We start from the raw sequence: 13,465 nt of genomic DNA on the forward strand, positions 1-13,465 counted from the left end.
CACAGAATTGGAAAAAACTACTTTAAAGTTCATATGGAACCAAAAAAGAGCCCGCATCGCCAAGTCAATCCTAAGCCAAAAGAACAAAGCTGGAGGCATCACACTACCTGACTTCAAACTATACTACAAGGCTACAGTAACCAAAACAGCATGGTACTGGTACCAAAACAGAGATATAGATCAATGGAACAGAACGGAGCCGTCAGAAATAACGCCACATATCTACGACTATCTGATCTTTGACAAACCTGAGAAAAACAAGAAATGGGGAAAGGATTCCCTATTTAATAAATGGTGCTGGGAAAACTGGCTAGCCATATGGAGAAAGCTGAAACTGGATCCCTTCCTTACACCTTATACAAAAATCAATTCAAGATGGATTAAAGACTTAAACGTTAAACCTAAAACCATAAAAACCCTAGAAGAAAACCTAGGCATTACTATTCAGGACATAGGCATGGGCAAGGACTTCATGTCTAAAACACCAAAAGCAATGGCAACAAAAGCCAAAATTGACAAATGGGATCTAATTAAACTAAAGAGCTCCTGCACAGCAAAAGAAACTACCATCAGAGTGAACAGGCAACCTACAAAATGGGAGAACATTTTCGCAACCTACTCATCTGACAAAGGGCTAATATCCAGAATCTACAATGAACTCCAACAAATTTACAAGAAAAAACAAACAACCCCATCAAAAAGTGGGCAAAGGACATGAACAGACACTTCTTAAAAGAAGACATTTATGCAGCCAAAAAACACATGAAAAAATGCTCACCATCACTGGCCATCAGAGAAATGCAAATCAAAACCACAATGAGATACCATCTCACACCAGTTAGAATGGCAATCATTAAAAAGTCAGGAAATAACAGGTGCTGGAGAGGATGTGGAGAAATAGGAACACTTTTACACTGTTGGTGGGACTGTAAACTAGTTCAACCCTTGTGGAAGTCAGTGTGGCAATTCCTCAGGGATCTAGAACTAGAAATTCCATTCGACCCAGCCATCCCATTACTGGGTATATACCCAAAGGACTATAAATCATGCTGCTATAAAGACACATGCACACGTATGTTTATTGCGGCATTATTCACAATAACAAAGACTTGGAACCAACCCAAATGTCCAACAATGATAGACTGGATTAAGAAAATGTGGCACATATACACCATGGAATACTATGCAGCCATTAAAAATGATGAGTTCATGTCCTTTGTAGGGACATGGATGAAATTGGAAATCATCATTCTCAGTAAACTGTCGCAAGAACAAAAAACCAAACACCGCATGTTCTCACTCATAGGTGGGAATTGAACAATGAGAACACATGGACACAGGAAGGGGAACATCACACTTCGGGGACTGTTGCGGGGTGGGGGGAGGAGGGAGGGATAGCATTGGGAGATATACCTAATGCTAGATGACGAGTTAGTGGGTGCAGCGCACCAGCATGGCACATGTATACATATGTAACTAACCTGCACATTGCGCACATGTACCATAAAACCTAAAGTATAACAATAATAATAAAAATAAAATAAAATAAAATAAAATAAAAAAAGACCAAAGTAAAAAAAAATGTTTTTACATTTGATATATTAAATCATTTCTGAGTAGACTATTAAAATAATAATTTTGACTGTAATATTCAGATACTTATATGAAAACCATTGCTGTACTCATAGAATAATAAATTACTGTGTGAAATTAAAAAAAAAAAAAGAGTTCCCCATTAAGTGTAAATACATGTTACTTGGCAGGCGACCCATCCCCACCTCTCACACTGGTCTATTTTTTAGGCTATTTTACTGATAAGCCGTGCGGGCAAAAGGATGATCCTCAGGGGATGGGACCTGAGACGGGTCGGTTTTGAGGTGGGCACAGTTTCTAGCATGAAGCATTTCCAGAGAAGAGTGATCCCAGAAGGGATGCTCCACTGGTAGGCAACTGCATGTGTGCGCGTCTCGGGGGCAGTGAGGGTCAGGTGCCAGGGACTTGTTATTGTTTGTTGTTGGGGAGGATAAAGGTAAGCAGGGAGAGGGTGCCAAAGTGGGTGATGGGAGTGTCCTGAAGGTAAAATGTGCCCTTTTCAAAATTTCCACTTGGGGAAGCATGGCCAGGACAGATTGGCATCCATTCCTGTGAGAGGGCACGGAAGAAAATCCTGAACCAGATGAAGCACAGAAGCTCCTGGGACTCCTGCAGCCCCATTTGCTCCATCCAGGGAAGCCTGACCTGCTTAGGTGTCTTCAGGATGCTGCCTCGGAAGCCGTGGAAGATGTAGATGGCTCCTGCGTGGTTGTCCTCCAGGGGGGCTCCCACCACCACGTCATCGTAGGAATCCTGGTTGAGGTCTCGAACTGAGGCAATGGAGGACCCAAATCGGGCATTCTGGTAACTGTGTGAATCCTTTAGCGTTCCGTTATAAACAAACCGGTTCTGCAAAACCAAGGGCAGAAAAAGGCTGGGGAGGGCTTGGCAAAAGTCCTCAGGCTCATAATTCCCTCTGCAGGCTGCTCTGGCATCCTCTCACCACTCCATTCCCCCAGAACCCCGTCTCTGGCTATATGAGCCCAGCCACAGAGGAGGCTCTGATTCTCCCCAGGCCTGGCTCCAGCACTGGCCTTGCTAGTAACCCATTTCCCTCGTGGCTACCCAAGTCAGAGCAGAGGTTGGGGGTCCCTGAGAAGCTGCCCAGCCCCTGCCCAGCTGTACCTGTCTCAGCTCGTAGACGTACACCTTGCCTCGCTCACGGCCCTCATTGAAGTACATGGGTGCACCCACCAGCAGGACATCAGTCACGCCATCGCCGTCGATGTCCACCGAGGTGATTTCACTCCCAAAGTAAGAGCCTATCTGCGGCACGTGATGGGAGAGAGGAGTGGGCTGGCTGCCCAGCTCGCACAGCCCAGAGCCCTCGCCTCGCCAGCAGAGGGAAGCCAAGGTCATCCTTTGACTCAGAATTTTTGGTGAACAAATGGATCCTCCCTTCTCACGCACTCCCTCTCTCTCCTGTCCCTCAGAGTGGACTTGTCTGTTTTCAGTTTGTCCTTCTCCCCTTCCTTCTTTTCCTTCTGTCATTATCCCGTCCCCACTCTTCTTTCTTTCTGTTAATTTTATTGGTGGCCATTTATCTTGTGTGTAAAGTGATGTAATGGCAAAAAATCAGGAGACTATTTAAAAGTATGAAGAAGACATCCAAATATAACTACCATGAAGGTTTTAGTGGATTTTCTTCTAGTTCTTTTCCCCTGAGGCATGTTGCCTATTTGTAGGTGTGTGTATATATGCTTTTATTTTTACAAATTGGGGTAATAATGCAAATATAGTTTATATACTGATTTTTAAATAAAACAATACATCACGAACATTTTTCTATGATGTATTATATTTTCATCTACAACATAATCACTGGTGATTCCACAGTGCTCCAAATTATGCATGTATCATAATGTATTTAATTAATTATTGCTGGACAGTTAGCTTTTTTTTTTTTTTTTTTTTTTTTGAGACAAGGTTTTGCTCCATCACCCAGACTGGAGTGCAATGGTGCAATCTTGGCTCACTGTAGCCTCGAACTCCTGGGTTCAAGTGATTCTCCCATCTCAGCCTCCTGAGTAGCTGGGACCACAGGCACTTGCCACCACGCCTGGCTGTTTTAAAAAATTATTTGTAGAGATGGGGTCTCACTATGTTGCCCAGGCTGGTCTGGAACTCCTATGCTTCAGTGATCCTCCCACCTCAGCCTCTCAAAGTGCTGGGATTACAGGTGTGAGCCACTGTTTTTAATTTTTGATGCTATAATTCATTCTGGCATTAGCATCGTGGATGGTGAATTACGATTTCTTTCAGTGTCTGAGCACTTGCTGTGTTCTCCTTCTGTTTGGGGTACAGTGCTCCCCACTTCAGTGAGGGCACCATCCACCCCCTCATCAGAAACCCAGAAACCCTGACTCCATCCTCCACTTCTCCCACCTGTAAACCTGCCAGCAAGTGCTATGTGGTGGGTGCCAATTCACCAACTGCTCCCCTCTGCTTCTTCCCTAGGTGAGGCGCCTTCTAAAGGGCCTTCCAGCCTCAGGCTGGCCCCTTCAGCCCACCCCCATGGCAGGTGGCGTGGCCTCTAACACCACTCCACCTCTTGCTTTTGGGATAGTATCTAAACTCTCCAGCAGGACCGTGCTGGACCAGCCTCCCTCCCCAGCCTCTGTCCCCACAAGCTCCTGCTCCCACTGCAGTGCTCCTGGGTCCTGCCAAACTGAGTTATTTCTCTTATCCAAAAGCCCCAGGCCTTGGCCAGCTTCCAGGCTTCCCTCTGCACAAGCTTTTCTCTTGCATGCACTCCCTGCCCCTGAGTCCTCCCCAGACCATCCCCTGCCATCCCTCAAGTCTCAGCTGATGTGTCACTTCCTGTTAGACGCTATCCTTGACCTTCTCCACTCTGCTCCCTGTCCCTTTTCCATGTGCCTTCAGCTCCACACTCCTCCCACCAGCCCCCGCTCCCTCTGCTGGGAGCCTCATGAGGGTAGGCATTGAGCCTGCTGTGTTCCCTCTTGGCCAGGGTACTTTGCCTGGCACGCAGAAGGTACTTAATTAATGCCTATTGGATCACTGGGTAGCTTAGGAAAGGGGAAGACGCCCTGTTCGTGGACAAGCCCTGTGTGGGATGGTTTATAGCCTTGGGTTAGCTCATGTGAGCCCCACGCTGCTAGGAGAGAGAGTCATCCTCATTTTCAAGGGAAGGAACCAAAACTCAGAGAAGTGCTTGCCCAAGATCAGAAGGCCGGTCACCTGGTCACTGCCAAGCTGGTGGGAACTGGGGTCTATCTGACACCCTGGCTCATGATTCTGCCTACCCTGTCCATCTCTGGCTTAGCGTGTTTTCAGAAGAAATCTATTCTCAAGGATTAAAAGCTTTTAACTGAGGAGAAAGATAAAAAATTTAGAAGAGAGGAAAGGGAAATAATACACATGAGTGGGAGAAGGAAGAGATGTGCCTACATAAAGTAACTAAGAAGCGGACAGACAGCAAGTGAGTGAGACAGCAAGCGGGAGAAATTTGTCTAAATATGTGGCCTCAGCTATGTGGGTCACTGCGATTTGGAATTCACTTAATTTAGCTGCCTTCAGCACTGTGGTTTCTCCTTCGGATGTTGGAGGCGGAACTGGGCAGGAAAAATGTCATAAACTCATCAGCAAATTCCCTCCAGCTCTCAAGGTCTAGCCCTCGATTCCCAAAAGAGCTGGCCCTGGGTGAGTGTGGGCAGGCAGGGTGGAGGGTGAGAGCTGAGCCGCCTGGGATGGCCTGCACCCAAGAGACAGGAGGGGGAATGGCAGGAGGGTGGCGCTCTGCAGTGAGAGGGATTTAGGTCAGACTCGGTGAGGAGCGGATTCTCACAGTGACAGGCCAAGGGCAGTCAGAGACTCAGGAGACAGGGCTGTTCCCAGGCTCAGGAGAGCCGACAGGGAGCTGGGGACAACATGGAAGGGCCTGGACAGCACTCAGCTCTGGCCTAGAAGGGGCACAGATGCTGCTGGTTAGGAGGAGCCCAGGCCTGATTTTGGGGTTATTGGGGGTCAGGAGGTGGCATGATGCAGGCAGCCCCACCAAGAGGGTTCTTGGCTTGACCCAGTCATGAATTTGCCATAGAACCCTGGAAAAGCCACCTTGCTTCCCAGGAGCCCAGTTTTCCCCTGTGCTGGAAGTGACTTGGATTGGAGCCCTGTTTTCACCACCAATGACTCTTATCATAGCTTTCCAATTTGCATTCATCATTGTCCAACACAGGACTCTTAGCAGCACAGTCTGGTTGCCAACCACCTCCCTGTGGGGCAGTGGCATTGGCAGCCTTCCCATTCCACATTGCTTCCATTCCAGGAAAAGGGAAGCAGCTGGCATCCTGGAGGACCCACGGGGTCTTCTGTGGGTGGATGCGCACTCCTGCCACTCCTGGCAGCATGAAGGTGGCTGGAGGAACATGACTGCCCTTTGGGGCACCCAGTGGCCCAGGCACGCCTGTATTTACTGCCCTCCCATTTGTCTGATCCGCCCCCTCTTCCCTCCGTCCCTGCCCCAGGCTCCCCCTCCATTACCTGCTGGCCCCGCAGAGCCTGGTGGATGGTGAGGCTCCGGTTGTTGTACATGGTGAACAGGATGACTTTGCCTGTGTGGTTGAACCGGGGGGCTCCGGCCACGTACACCCGCCCCTGCCTGGAGGACACGACCGATGTGACTGTGTACCCTGCCACAGGAGGAAACAGGCTGATCTTTGGCACTGTGTCCTCAGCAGGCGTTGCTCGGCCCGGTGCATGGCTCGGCCGGGCCAGAGGATGGGCCAGTGATGGGGTAGGTTCAGGGCCAGCTGAGCAGATTCAATCATGCAGGGCCATCATTCCTAGGGGCAGCTGGGGGGGCCTGGAAGAGGCAGGGCCCAGGAAGGGGGTTTGGAGGGTAGGGAGGACTCACTGCACCCCAGCCCCTGCTGGAGAAAATAAAGGAAGCCAGGTGGGACTGCTAAAAGACTAACTTGAAATGCACACATCCCTCCTTCACCTGCTCATGAGCACGGCGGAGGGCAATGGGGAGTAGGGCAGACTCTAGCCTCACTTCAGTTAATACTGGGGAGACTTTGTTTTGGTTCCCCACCAATATTCACTCTTGGGGACTAACCAGTGTTCTCTTTATTACCACAAACGCCTGCTAAGTGGCTCACTGAGGACTAGAGTGTTAGCCGTAAAGGTGGAAGGAATTGGTCTGCTTCGGATATTTACATGGGGTCTCACGGATTCTTGCGGCCCCAAAGCTTTGCAGACTCAAAGGAGGAAGCTCCTAGGCTCTTGTCAGTCCCATACATATAGCATGCCAAAGAGAAAGAAATGGAACCCCAGGGGCTCTTTTGGAAAGGCTGCCAATCCCCGCTCCCGGGATGGCTGTGCCTGATCACTGTGAATCTCAAGTCGCCCACCCAGTACCCAGGAAGCAAATGTGCAGCAACTTCAGGCAACTCTCCTGAAAGTGGGCTCCAGCAGGTGTGGAAAGCCGATGGCATCCCAGAATCCCACTTTCTGCCAGATAATCTTGGATCCCAGATTTTAGATGAGTGTTGGACTTTGTTGACAGTTCCCGGGCTGTTTCTGGGGAACAGATGTCTCCTGCAATGCACGTGTGTGAGTGTGCGTGCGTGCACATATATGCATGTGCATCTGTGTATCTGTGTGTGTAACACTGTCACTTGGGTCTCATTGGCTGCTTCCAGAGTGGCTATAGGGTATACAGATGAGCTGACTCAGTGCCTGGGGGTGAACCGCTCTGGTTCCAGACACAACAGTTTTCACTCTTGAGGCTGTACTTTGGGAAATGAGGCTTGACAGGTCCATAATACCAAGACCTCACAAGGGGTGGCTAACATGGCCGTGTATTTAGAACAACCATAAATATATGGGTGGGTGGGCTTAGCCTTGTGGTGTGGGGCAAAGGTTTCTTCTCAGCTGAGCCCTCAGTGGCACTACTGAAAATGTTCTCAGTTGGTCTTGGGCTTCTGGGCCTGCTTGGAAGGAGGGGCACTGAGATGCAGTTTGGGGTCCAAGTGTCCTCTGGGCAGGCTTGAGTCAGCATTCATAGCTCACAGAGCTTCCTGCCTTCCAGCTGTCTGTGGGCAGCACCTTTGGTATCCAGGCAACTCTCTGGCCAGCAGGAAGGGCCATTCTGAGGCTGGGCCAGCCTCCCTGAAGGCCTGATGAAAGGGTAGGGCCATGGCCCAAAATCTATACTGCACCCCCAGTGGAAGCTGGGAGCTGGCCTCCTGGTCTCCTTCCCCTGTAGTGCTCCTCTCCCTTGAAACACAGGAGGAATCTTCCAGCAGGCATCTCTGCCCCAGCAGAGAACCCAGACACTGCTCTCACTGGATGACTCCTAGACGGAGGAGGAGGAAGAGAAAAGGCACTCCCTCAAGACCCCCACCCAAGGCAGTGACTGTGGCTAAGGCATGACAGCTGGGCCTCATGAGTGTCCATCAGCCAAGCTCCACCCCATCAGGGTCTTCTGGGAGGGGAAGCAGGGTGGCTCTGCTGGGCCAGGGGGATATTCATCCTGCTGAGCTCTCACTCAGATACGTTCGATAGTTCCCTGTTGCCAACATGAAAAAGCTCAAACGTCTTAACCTGGCATTCGAGGCCTCCTGCTACAGCCTATCCTAATCTGCCCTCTCCTCCATGTTCCCACTTCTGTCCCCTGCTCCAGCCACACTCATCTACTTCTTGGGTCCTGAAATAACCTGGTACTTCCCACATGTCCCTCCTTTTCTTGGCCCTTCTTGGCTTATTTGAAATGTCCCCTGCGGTGGAGACCTCGTGTAGGCTCCAGCTGGGTCCCAAGTGTACCAGCTCGCAGGACCATGGCCAACCACATCGTTTCTCTGACTCACTTGGAATTAACCTCATGGGCCCTGGGACACCCTGATGTGATCTGCCTTGCTGTTTAATGCCTCGTGGCACCTGTACCCTGCACCCCTTCTTTGGTTTCCTCACTTCCAGCACAGTGCTGTGCACTTGGGAGGAAACACAATGAAACACGAGTCATTCTAGTTTCTAGTTAAAGGGTTGCTAGCCTTTGTTCTTCCAGCATCTTTCCCAGTGTTTGAGCATTTGCCAAGGCAAGGACTCCAATCTTTCTCTCCTTTATTTGTGCTTTTATCTGAGCTCCTACCTCAATTGTGTTATAATTATCTGCGCACATGTCTGTGTCTCCCACTGGCCCCGAGGCAGCTTGAGGGCAGGCGCTGTGTCCTGCTTACCACGGCACTCTGATGCATCAACCTCAGGTGCTATGCAATTCAGGTTTAACACCTTGCAAATTAAATGGAACGCAGGCCCTAGGGCCAGGTGCTGTTGGGAAACTTCTAGGGATCTACACTTCTGAATTTTCTAGCACAGTGCTGATTCCAGCATTTTGCCCTTTTGTCAGCTGGGGGTCCCATGGTTGGGGATAGAAAACAGGGTAACCACAGTGTGGGCAGAGTCATAGGCAGGGTATTGGCTAACGAGCTGAGGAACAAAGGTCGGGATGGGATGAAGCATCAGAGAGATGGACGCGTGGACAGATTCACTGTCCACTCTGGGTGGACATGGAGGAGTGGGGTCCGCGGAGGCCTCAATGAGGAGTAACTTCATAGACAGTGAATTTGGTTCAGAAATTCTGAAAGACCCAGAGACAGTGGGGACCCTGAACATCACCCCCCTTGCCGCCCTCCCCTCTGGCCCTTCCTTTAGAAAGGAACAAGCCATGGCGAATGGGACATGCCTGGGGATGGCCAGGTGACTGCTCCTGCAGAGGTGGAAGGTGACTTTGGCCAGAAGGCTAAGGCCTCGCTGCTGGGACCTTCACCATCAATGATTTGTGCTTCTATCTAGATATCCACTTCCAAAGTGCTTCACGGGCAGCAACTTCTGCCTTGATTATGAACATTAAGAAATAAAAATGAGTGCAGGTTCCACTCGACTTGTGTTTTGCCTTTGGGAGGCAGGCTCAGTGTACTGGAACCCTAGTCAGCCCCAAAAGCTTTAAAGGCACAACAACGGCTGACCCAGAGTCTAGAAGCACCAAATGAAACACATTGAAGGGAGTGGGGAACTGCTTGTCCTTTATTCCACCTATTTGTGGAGAGCCTGTTATATGCTGGGCATGGTGCTGGGCGTGGTAGATACCAGAGTGGAGAGGAAATGCCCCCGGGGATGCTCTTCAGAGTTGGGTGCTTGAATCAGCCCAGAATATACACAGCAGGCCCCTCACTCATGTGTGGGCTGGGGGTTCTGCAGCCCCTGGGTGCCCTCCCAGCCCACGACCCGCCAGCCTCCCCTCACTCTGTGCTCTTACCCAGGTATGCACCATGGTTCTTGAGCTCCTCGGGGAACTCTTTCAGGTAGGACTCGCGGAGAGGAATGACCTTCCCGGCACTCGTCTCCTTTAGCACAGCTCCGTTCCAGTCATAGGCACCAACGGCTCCCAGCAGAACCCCATCCTGGCATTGGGGAGGGGACGCACATCAGCACCTGTCCTCATGGGCCTGTTGCCAGGAGCCACATCAGGTCCTGTGACCAGTGACGCCTCCGCCAGCCACCTTGGGCAGCTTCTCCTGGGTGCATTATTTAGCAACCTAACTTCTGGCTGGGGCTCGTGGCTTTTGAATGAGCCAAGGAGACTTTCTTGCCCCATTCCATCCTTAGCACAAAATGGGTCAAACTGATCCCAAGGACAGGAATTTAGGGAAAAAGGAATGTTCTAGAAACAAACTCTAAATCCAGGGCCAAACCTCCATCCCTCCTTGGGCTTCAAAACCCTGTAGGGACCATCTCGCCACTGTCCACTCCTTCTGACACGTATTGAAGGAGGGAAAGGGCCCCTGCACTTGCCCTTCTTCAATATTTCTTTGCAGTGTCTGAGTTGCTTCCCTCCACGTAAATCCTACTCCTTGGTTTCTTCAGCAAACATTCACTGAGGTCTCCTTTGTGCCAGGCATTTGTTTGGTGCCAGGGATACTGTCCCGCCCTCGCCCCCTCACCCCACCACCAACAGAGCTTGAAGATACAAAAAAAAAAAAATGCTCAACAAACATGCAGTTGCAAACTGTGATCAATGTAATCAGGGAAAACCACAGTGAGGCTGAATCTAGATTGAGATGGGGGTCAGGAAAAGTCTTCGAGGATGTCATGTTTACCCATGCACCTGAAAGACGGGTACAGCCAGAGAGAAAGAAGAGCTGGAGAAAAGGGCCAGGAACAGTCTGTGCAAAGGCTGAGGCTGGAGAGAGCGCAGAACCTTTGTTCATAAGGAGCTGAACGCTGTTTGATGGGGCTGGAGCACCAAGTAAGAGTGGCGGAGAGCCTTGACATGAGGCTGGACAGATAAGCCAGGGCCACCTCCATGACAGCCAGCACCCAAGGCACTGGTGCTTCTGCTTGTTTCTCAGGGCTTGGAGGGTCTTGTTCTACCCACCAGTTGCAGGACAAGGGGAAGCTGCAATGCTTGGGCAGGACGACAGGAAACTCTGGCTCCTTGAGGGAAAGTTTCCAGGTTACTGACCCCATGGCCCTTTATTGAAGACTGGGTCCACTCACCCTCTCTCTCCTGTATCCCCGATCCCCTGCTTCAGCAATCGACATACCTACTGGGTACAGGCAGACAAACAGCCAGCACTTGGAAGAGGAAGGAAAATGACCAGGGACGATGAGGGGCCCAAGGAAGGTGGTGGAAACAGGGAAGGGCTGCCTTCTGGGTTACCTTGGTGATTACAGGGGTGGGGGCAGACTGTCTGGATCCCAGCTTTGGGCTTTCAAAACACAGGCCGGTAAAGTCACCACTCTCTCCCACGGAGCCTTCCCTAAGCCCGGCTGCCTGGGTGAGCTTGAGATTCCCACTGCTTTACAGAGTCAAGCTGATCTTATCAAAGGGTTAACAAATCCTAACCCTCCAGAGGTAGAACTGACTGTTCAGACAAAATGTTTTTACAGCTATAAATAAGCTGGTCTTGGGAGAGTCAATGTGCTTGGTTATGTTTCACGTTGCACTTTCTAATTAGCCTTCTTCCTCCTACTCTGTGCTCAAGCCTCAGCCTAGGAGGCTCTGACAGTCTGTCCGGGCCAGGACGGGAGCCAGGAACTCACATATTCGCTGTCCACAAAGTCACTGCCAACAGTCCTGCACATGGGGTATGCTCTATTCTTTGTGGAGTACTTTCTCATCCGGCTGCCCATTTGGGCCCAGAGGCCCCGTGAAATCAGAAGGACAGATGTTCATTATCTGCATTTGACAGATGAGCCGTTGAGGTTCAGAGTGGGAAGGGACTTGCCCAAGGTCACACAGCAAGTCAGAGGCAGGGCTGGGGCTTTGACCAGAGAGGTGAGCAGGGCAGAGAAGAAAACATCTATCTGCTTCCCCAAAGCCTGCTGTGGGTCCAGCTTTCCATTTGCCACCTGAACCCTCCTGAGGGAGGAGCGCAGTATTTGGGGTCTGACTTTCTTCCTTCCTTTCCTCCCTCTCTCTGCCTGTTGAGTCCAAGTTTGTAACCGCAGACCAGGCTTCTGTGCTTCATGGACAGGCCTTTGAAGATGAATTTCTGGCTCTGAGATGACAGGGAGCCCCTGTGATGTACTGAGAAGGGCTGGCTTGGCCCAGGGGCCTGGGATTCAGCCAGGGAGACCCCTCATGCTGACTCTTCTTGTGGGAGCTTGGGGAATTCCGTCGTGACTTCTGAGTTTGGCAACACTGGGCCAGGCGATCGCTTACAGTCTCCCACCTCATCCCATTTTAACCCTGGCAGCAGCTGCAGTCTTGGGCCTGCAGTGGAAGGCCCTTTCCTGAGAGTGAATTTGTTGTGGCCAGGGAGAGTCTTCTGAGGATGGGGACACTGTGAGGAGTGGACAGGTTAAGGCCACCAAAGCAAGTCTCAGTATGTCACAATCTCTTCTCAGCTAGGGAAGTCCAGACATTTTGAGTTTAGAAAAATCTAGAAGGGTGGGGCAAAAAAAGAGAAGGGACCAAATCCTTAATAGGGGAAGTCAGGCATGTGGGCCCAGCTGGCAAAAAAACAGTGGGCATTCCCGGGAATAGCTGTGTCCCCCTGCTCCACAGGCCTGGCAAGGGCTTCCTGTTTTATAGCCTCCTTTCCTATCCGAGACCAGATATTACCGGGGTGTGCCTGGGTGGCCCTGCATGACGGGACCTTCCCCACAAGCTGATCCTCCTGGCGTTCTGTGCAGACATGAGGTCGCAGGCTTGGCAGCTGTCAGAAGGTCTGAGGCCACGCTGTGCCTTCCCAAAGGACATTGTAGCCCTAGCACCTGCAGTGTGTGTAGCTCCCACCACCAGACCCTGTCAGCTCAGCTCTCAGCTGCCCTCTGACCTGGCCTCTGAGGCGGTCTTGCCTTCCCAGCTGAGTTGCGTGCTCCCAGGGCATGTGACCATATCTCTCAAAGCTCTGTGTTCCGGCCAGTCCATGTCCCAAGCCAGGGTTGGACCACAGCCCCGGCAGTGGAGGCAGCATGGTCTAGGGCAGTGCTGCTCAGCCAGGGCGGGTTTGTGCCCTAGGTGATATTTGGTTGTTACAGCTGGGGGTAGTGGTGGGGGTGCTACTGGCGTCTAGTGAGACGAGGCTAGAGATGCTGCTAACCATCCTCCAATGCACAAGATGATCCCTTACGGCAGAGTTATCCAGCCCAAGCTGTTGCTAGGACAGAGGTGGAGGATCCCTGGCGTGGTGTTGAGAGCAGGAAGGAGCTCTGGAGTCAGAGGCTTCTGAGTTCCACTTCCAGCTCAGAGCTTCTAGCTGTGTGACCCTGGGCAAGTTCTCTCTCTCTCCCTCTCTGAACCTTCAGTTCCTCAGCTGTAAAATAGTTCTGTTGTGAAAATCAGCATTTTTAATTCTTAGCAGGGTGCTTGGCAGCCAGTGAGTACTTGGTACACGGTAGC

General features: G+C 51.0%; 1 protein-coding gene across 3 annotated transcripts in view; it reads right to left on the bottom strand.

Annotated features, from left to right (window-relative positions):
• The window catches only part of ITGA11 (integrin subunit alpha 11), a 149,931-nt gene that overhangs the window by 43,438 nt on the left and 93,028 nt on the right, over positions 1–13,465 (bottom strand). For all 3 annotated transcript variants that reach the window (XM_024232325.3, XM_024232324.3, XM_024232326.3), the window contains exons 11-14: positions 9,875–10,019; positions 6,097–6,245; positions 2,719–2,859; positions 2,239–2,442 (exon numbers count right to left, since the gene is read on the bottom strand). In XM_024232325.3, coding sequence (XP_024088093.2) covers positions 2,239–2,442; positions 2,719–2,859; positions 6,097–6,245; positions 9,875–10,019 — 639 coding nt within the window. The remainder of the gene's footprint in view (positions 1–2,238; positions 2,443–2,718; positions 2,860–6,096; positions 6,246–9,874; positions 10,020–13,465) is intronic.

The sequence above is a fragment of the Pongo abelii genome, chromosome 16 (genome assembly GCF_028885655.2).
Source record: "Pongo abelii isolate AG06213 chromosome 16, NHGRI_mPonAbe1-v2.0_pri, whole genome shotgun sequence".
Lineage (NCBI taxonomy): Eukaryota > Metazoa > Chordata > Mammalia > Primates > Hominidae > Pongo > Pongo abelii.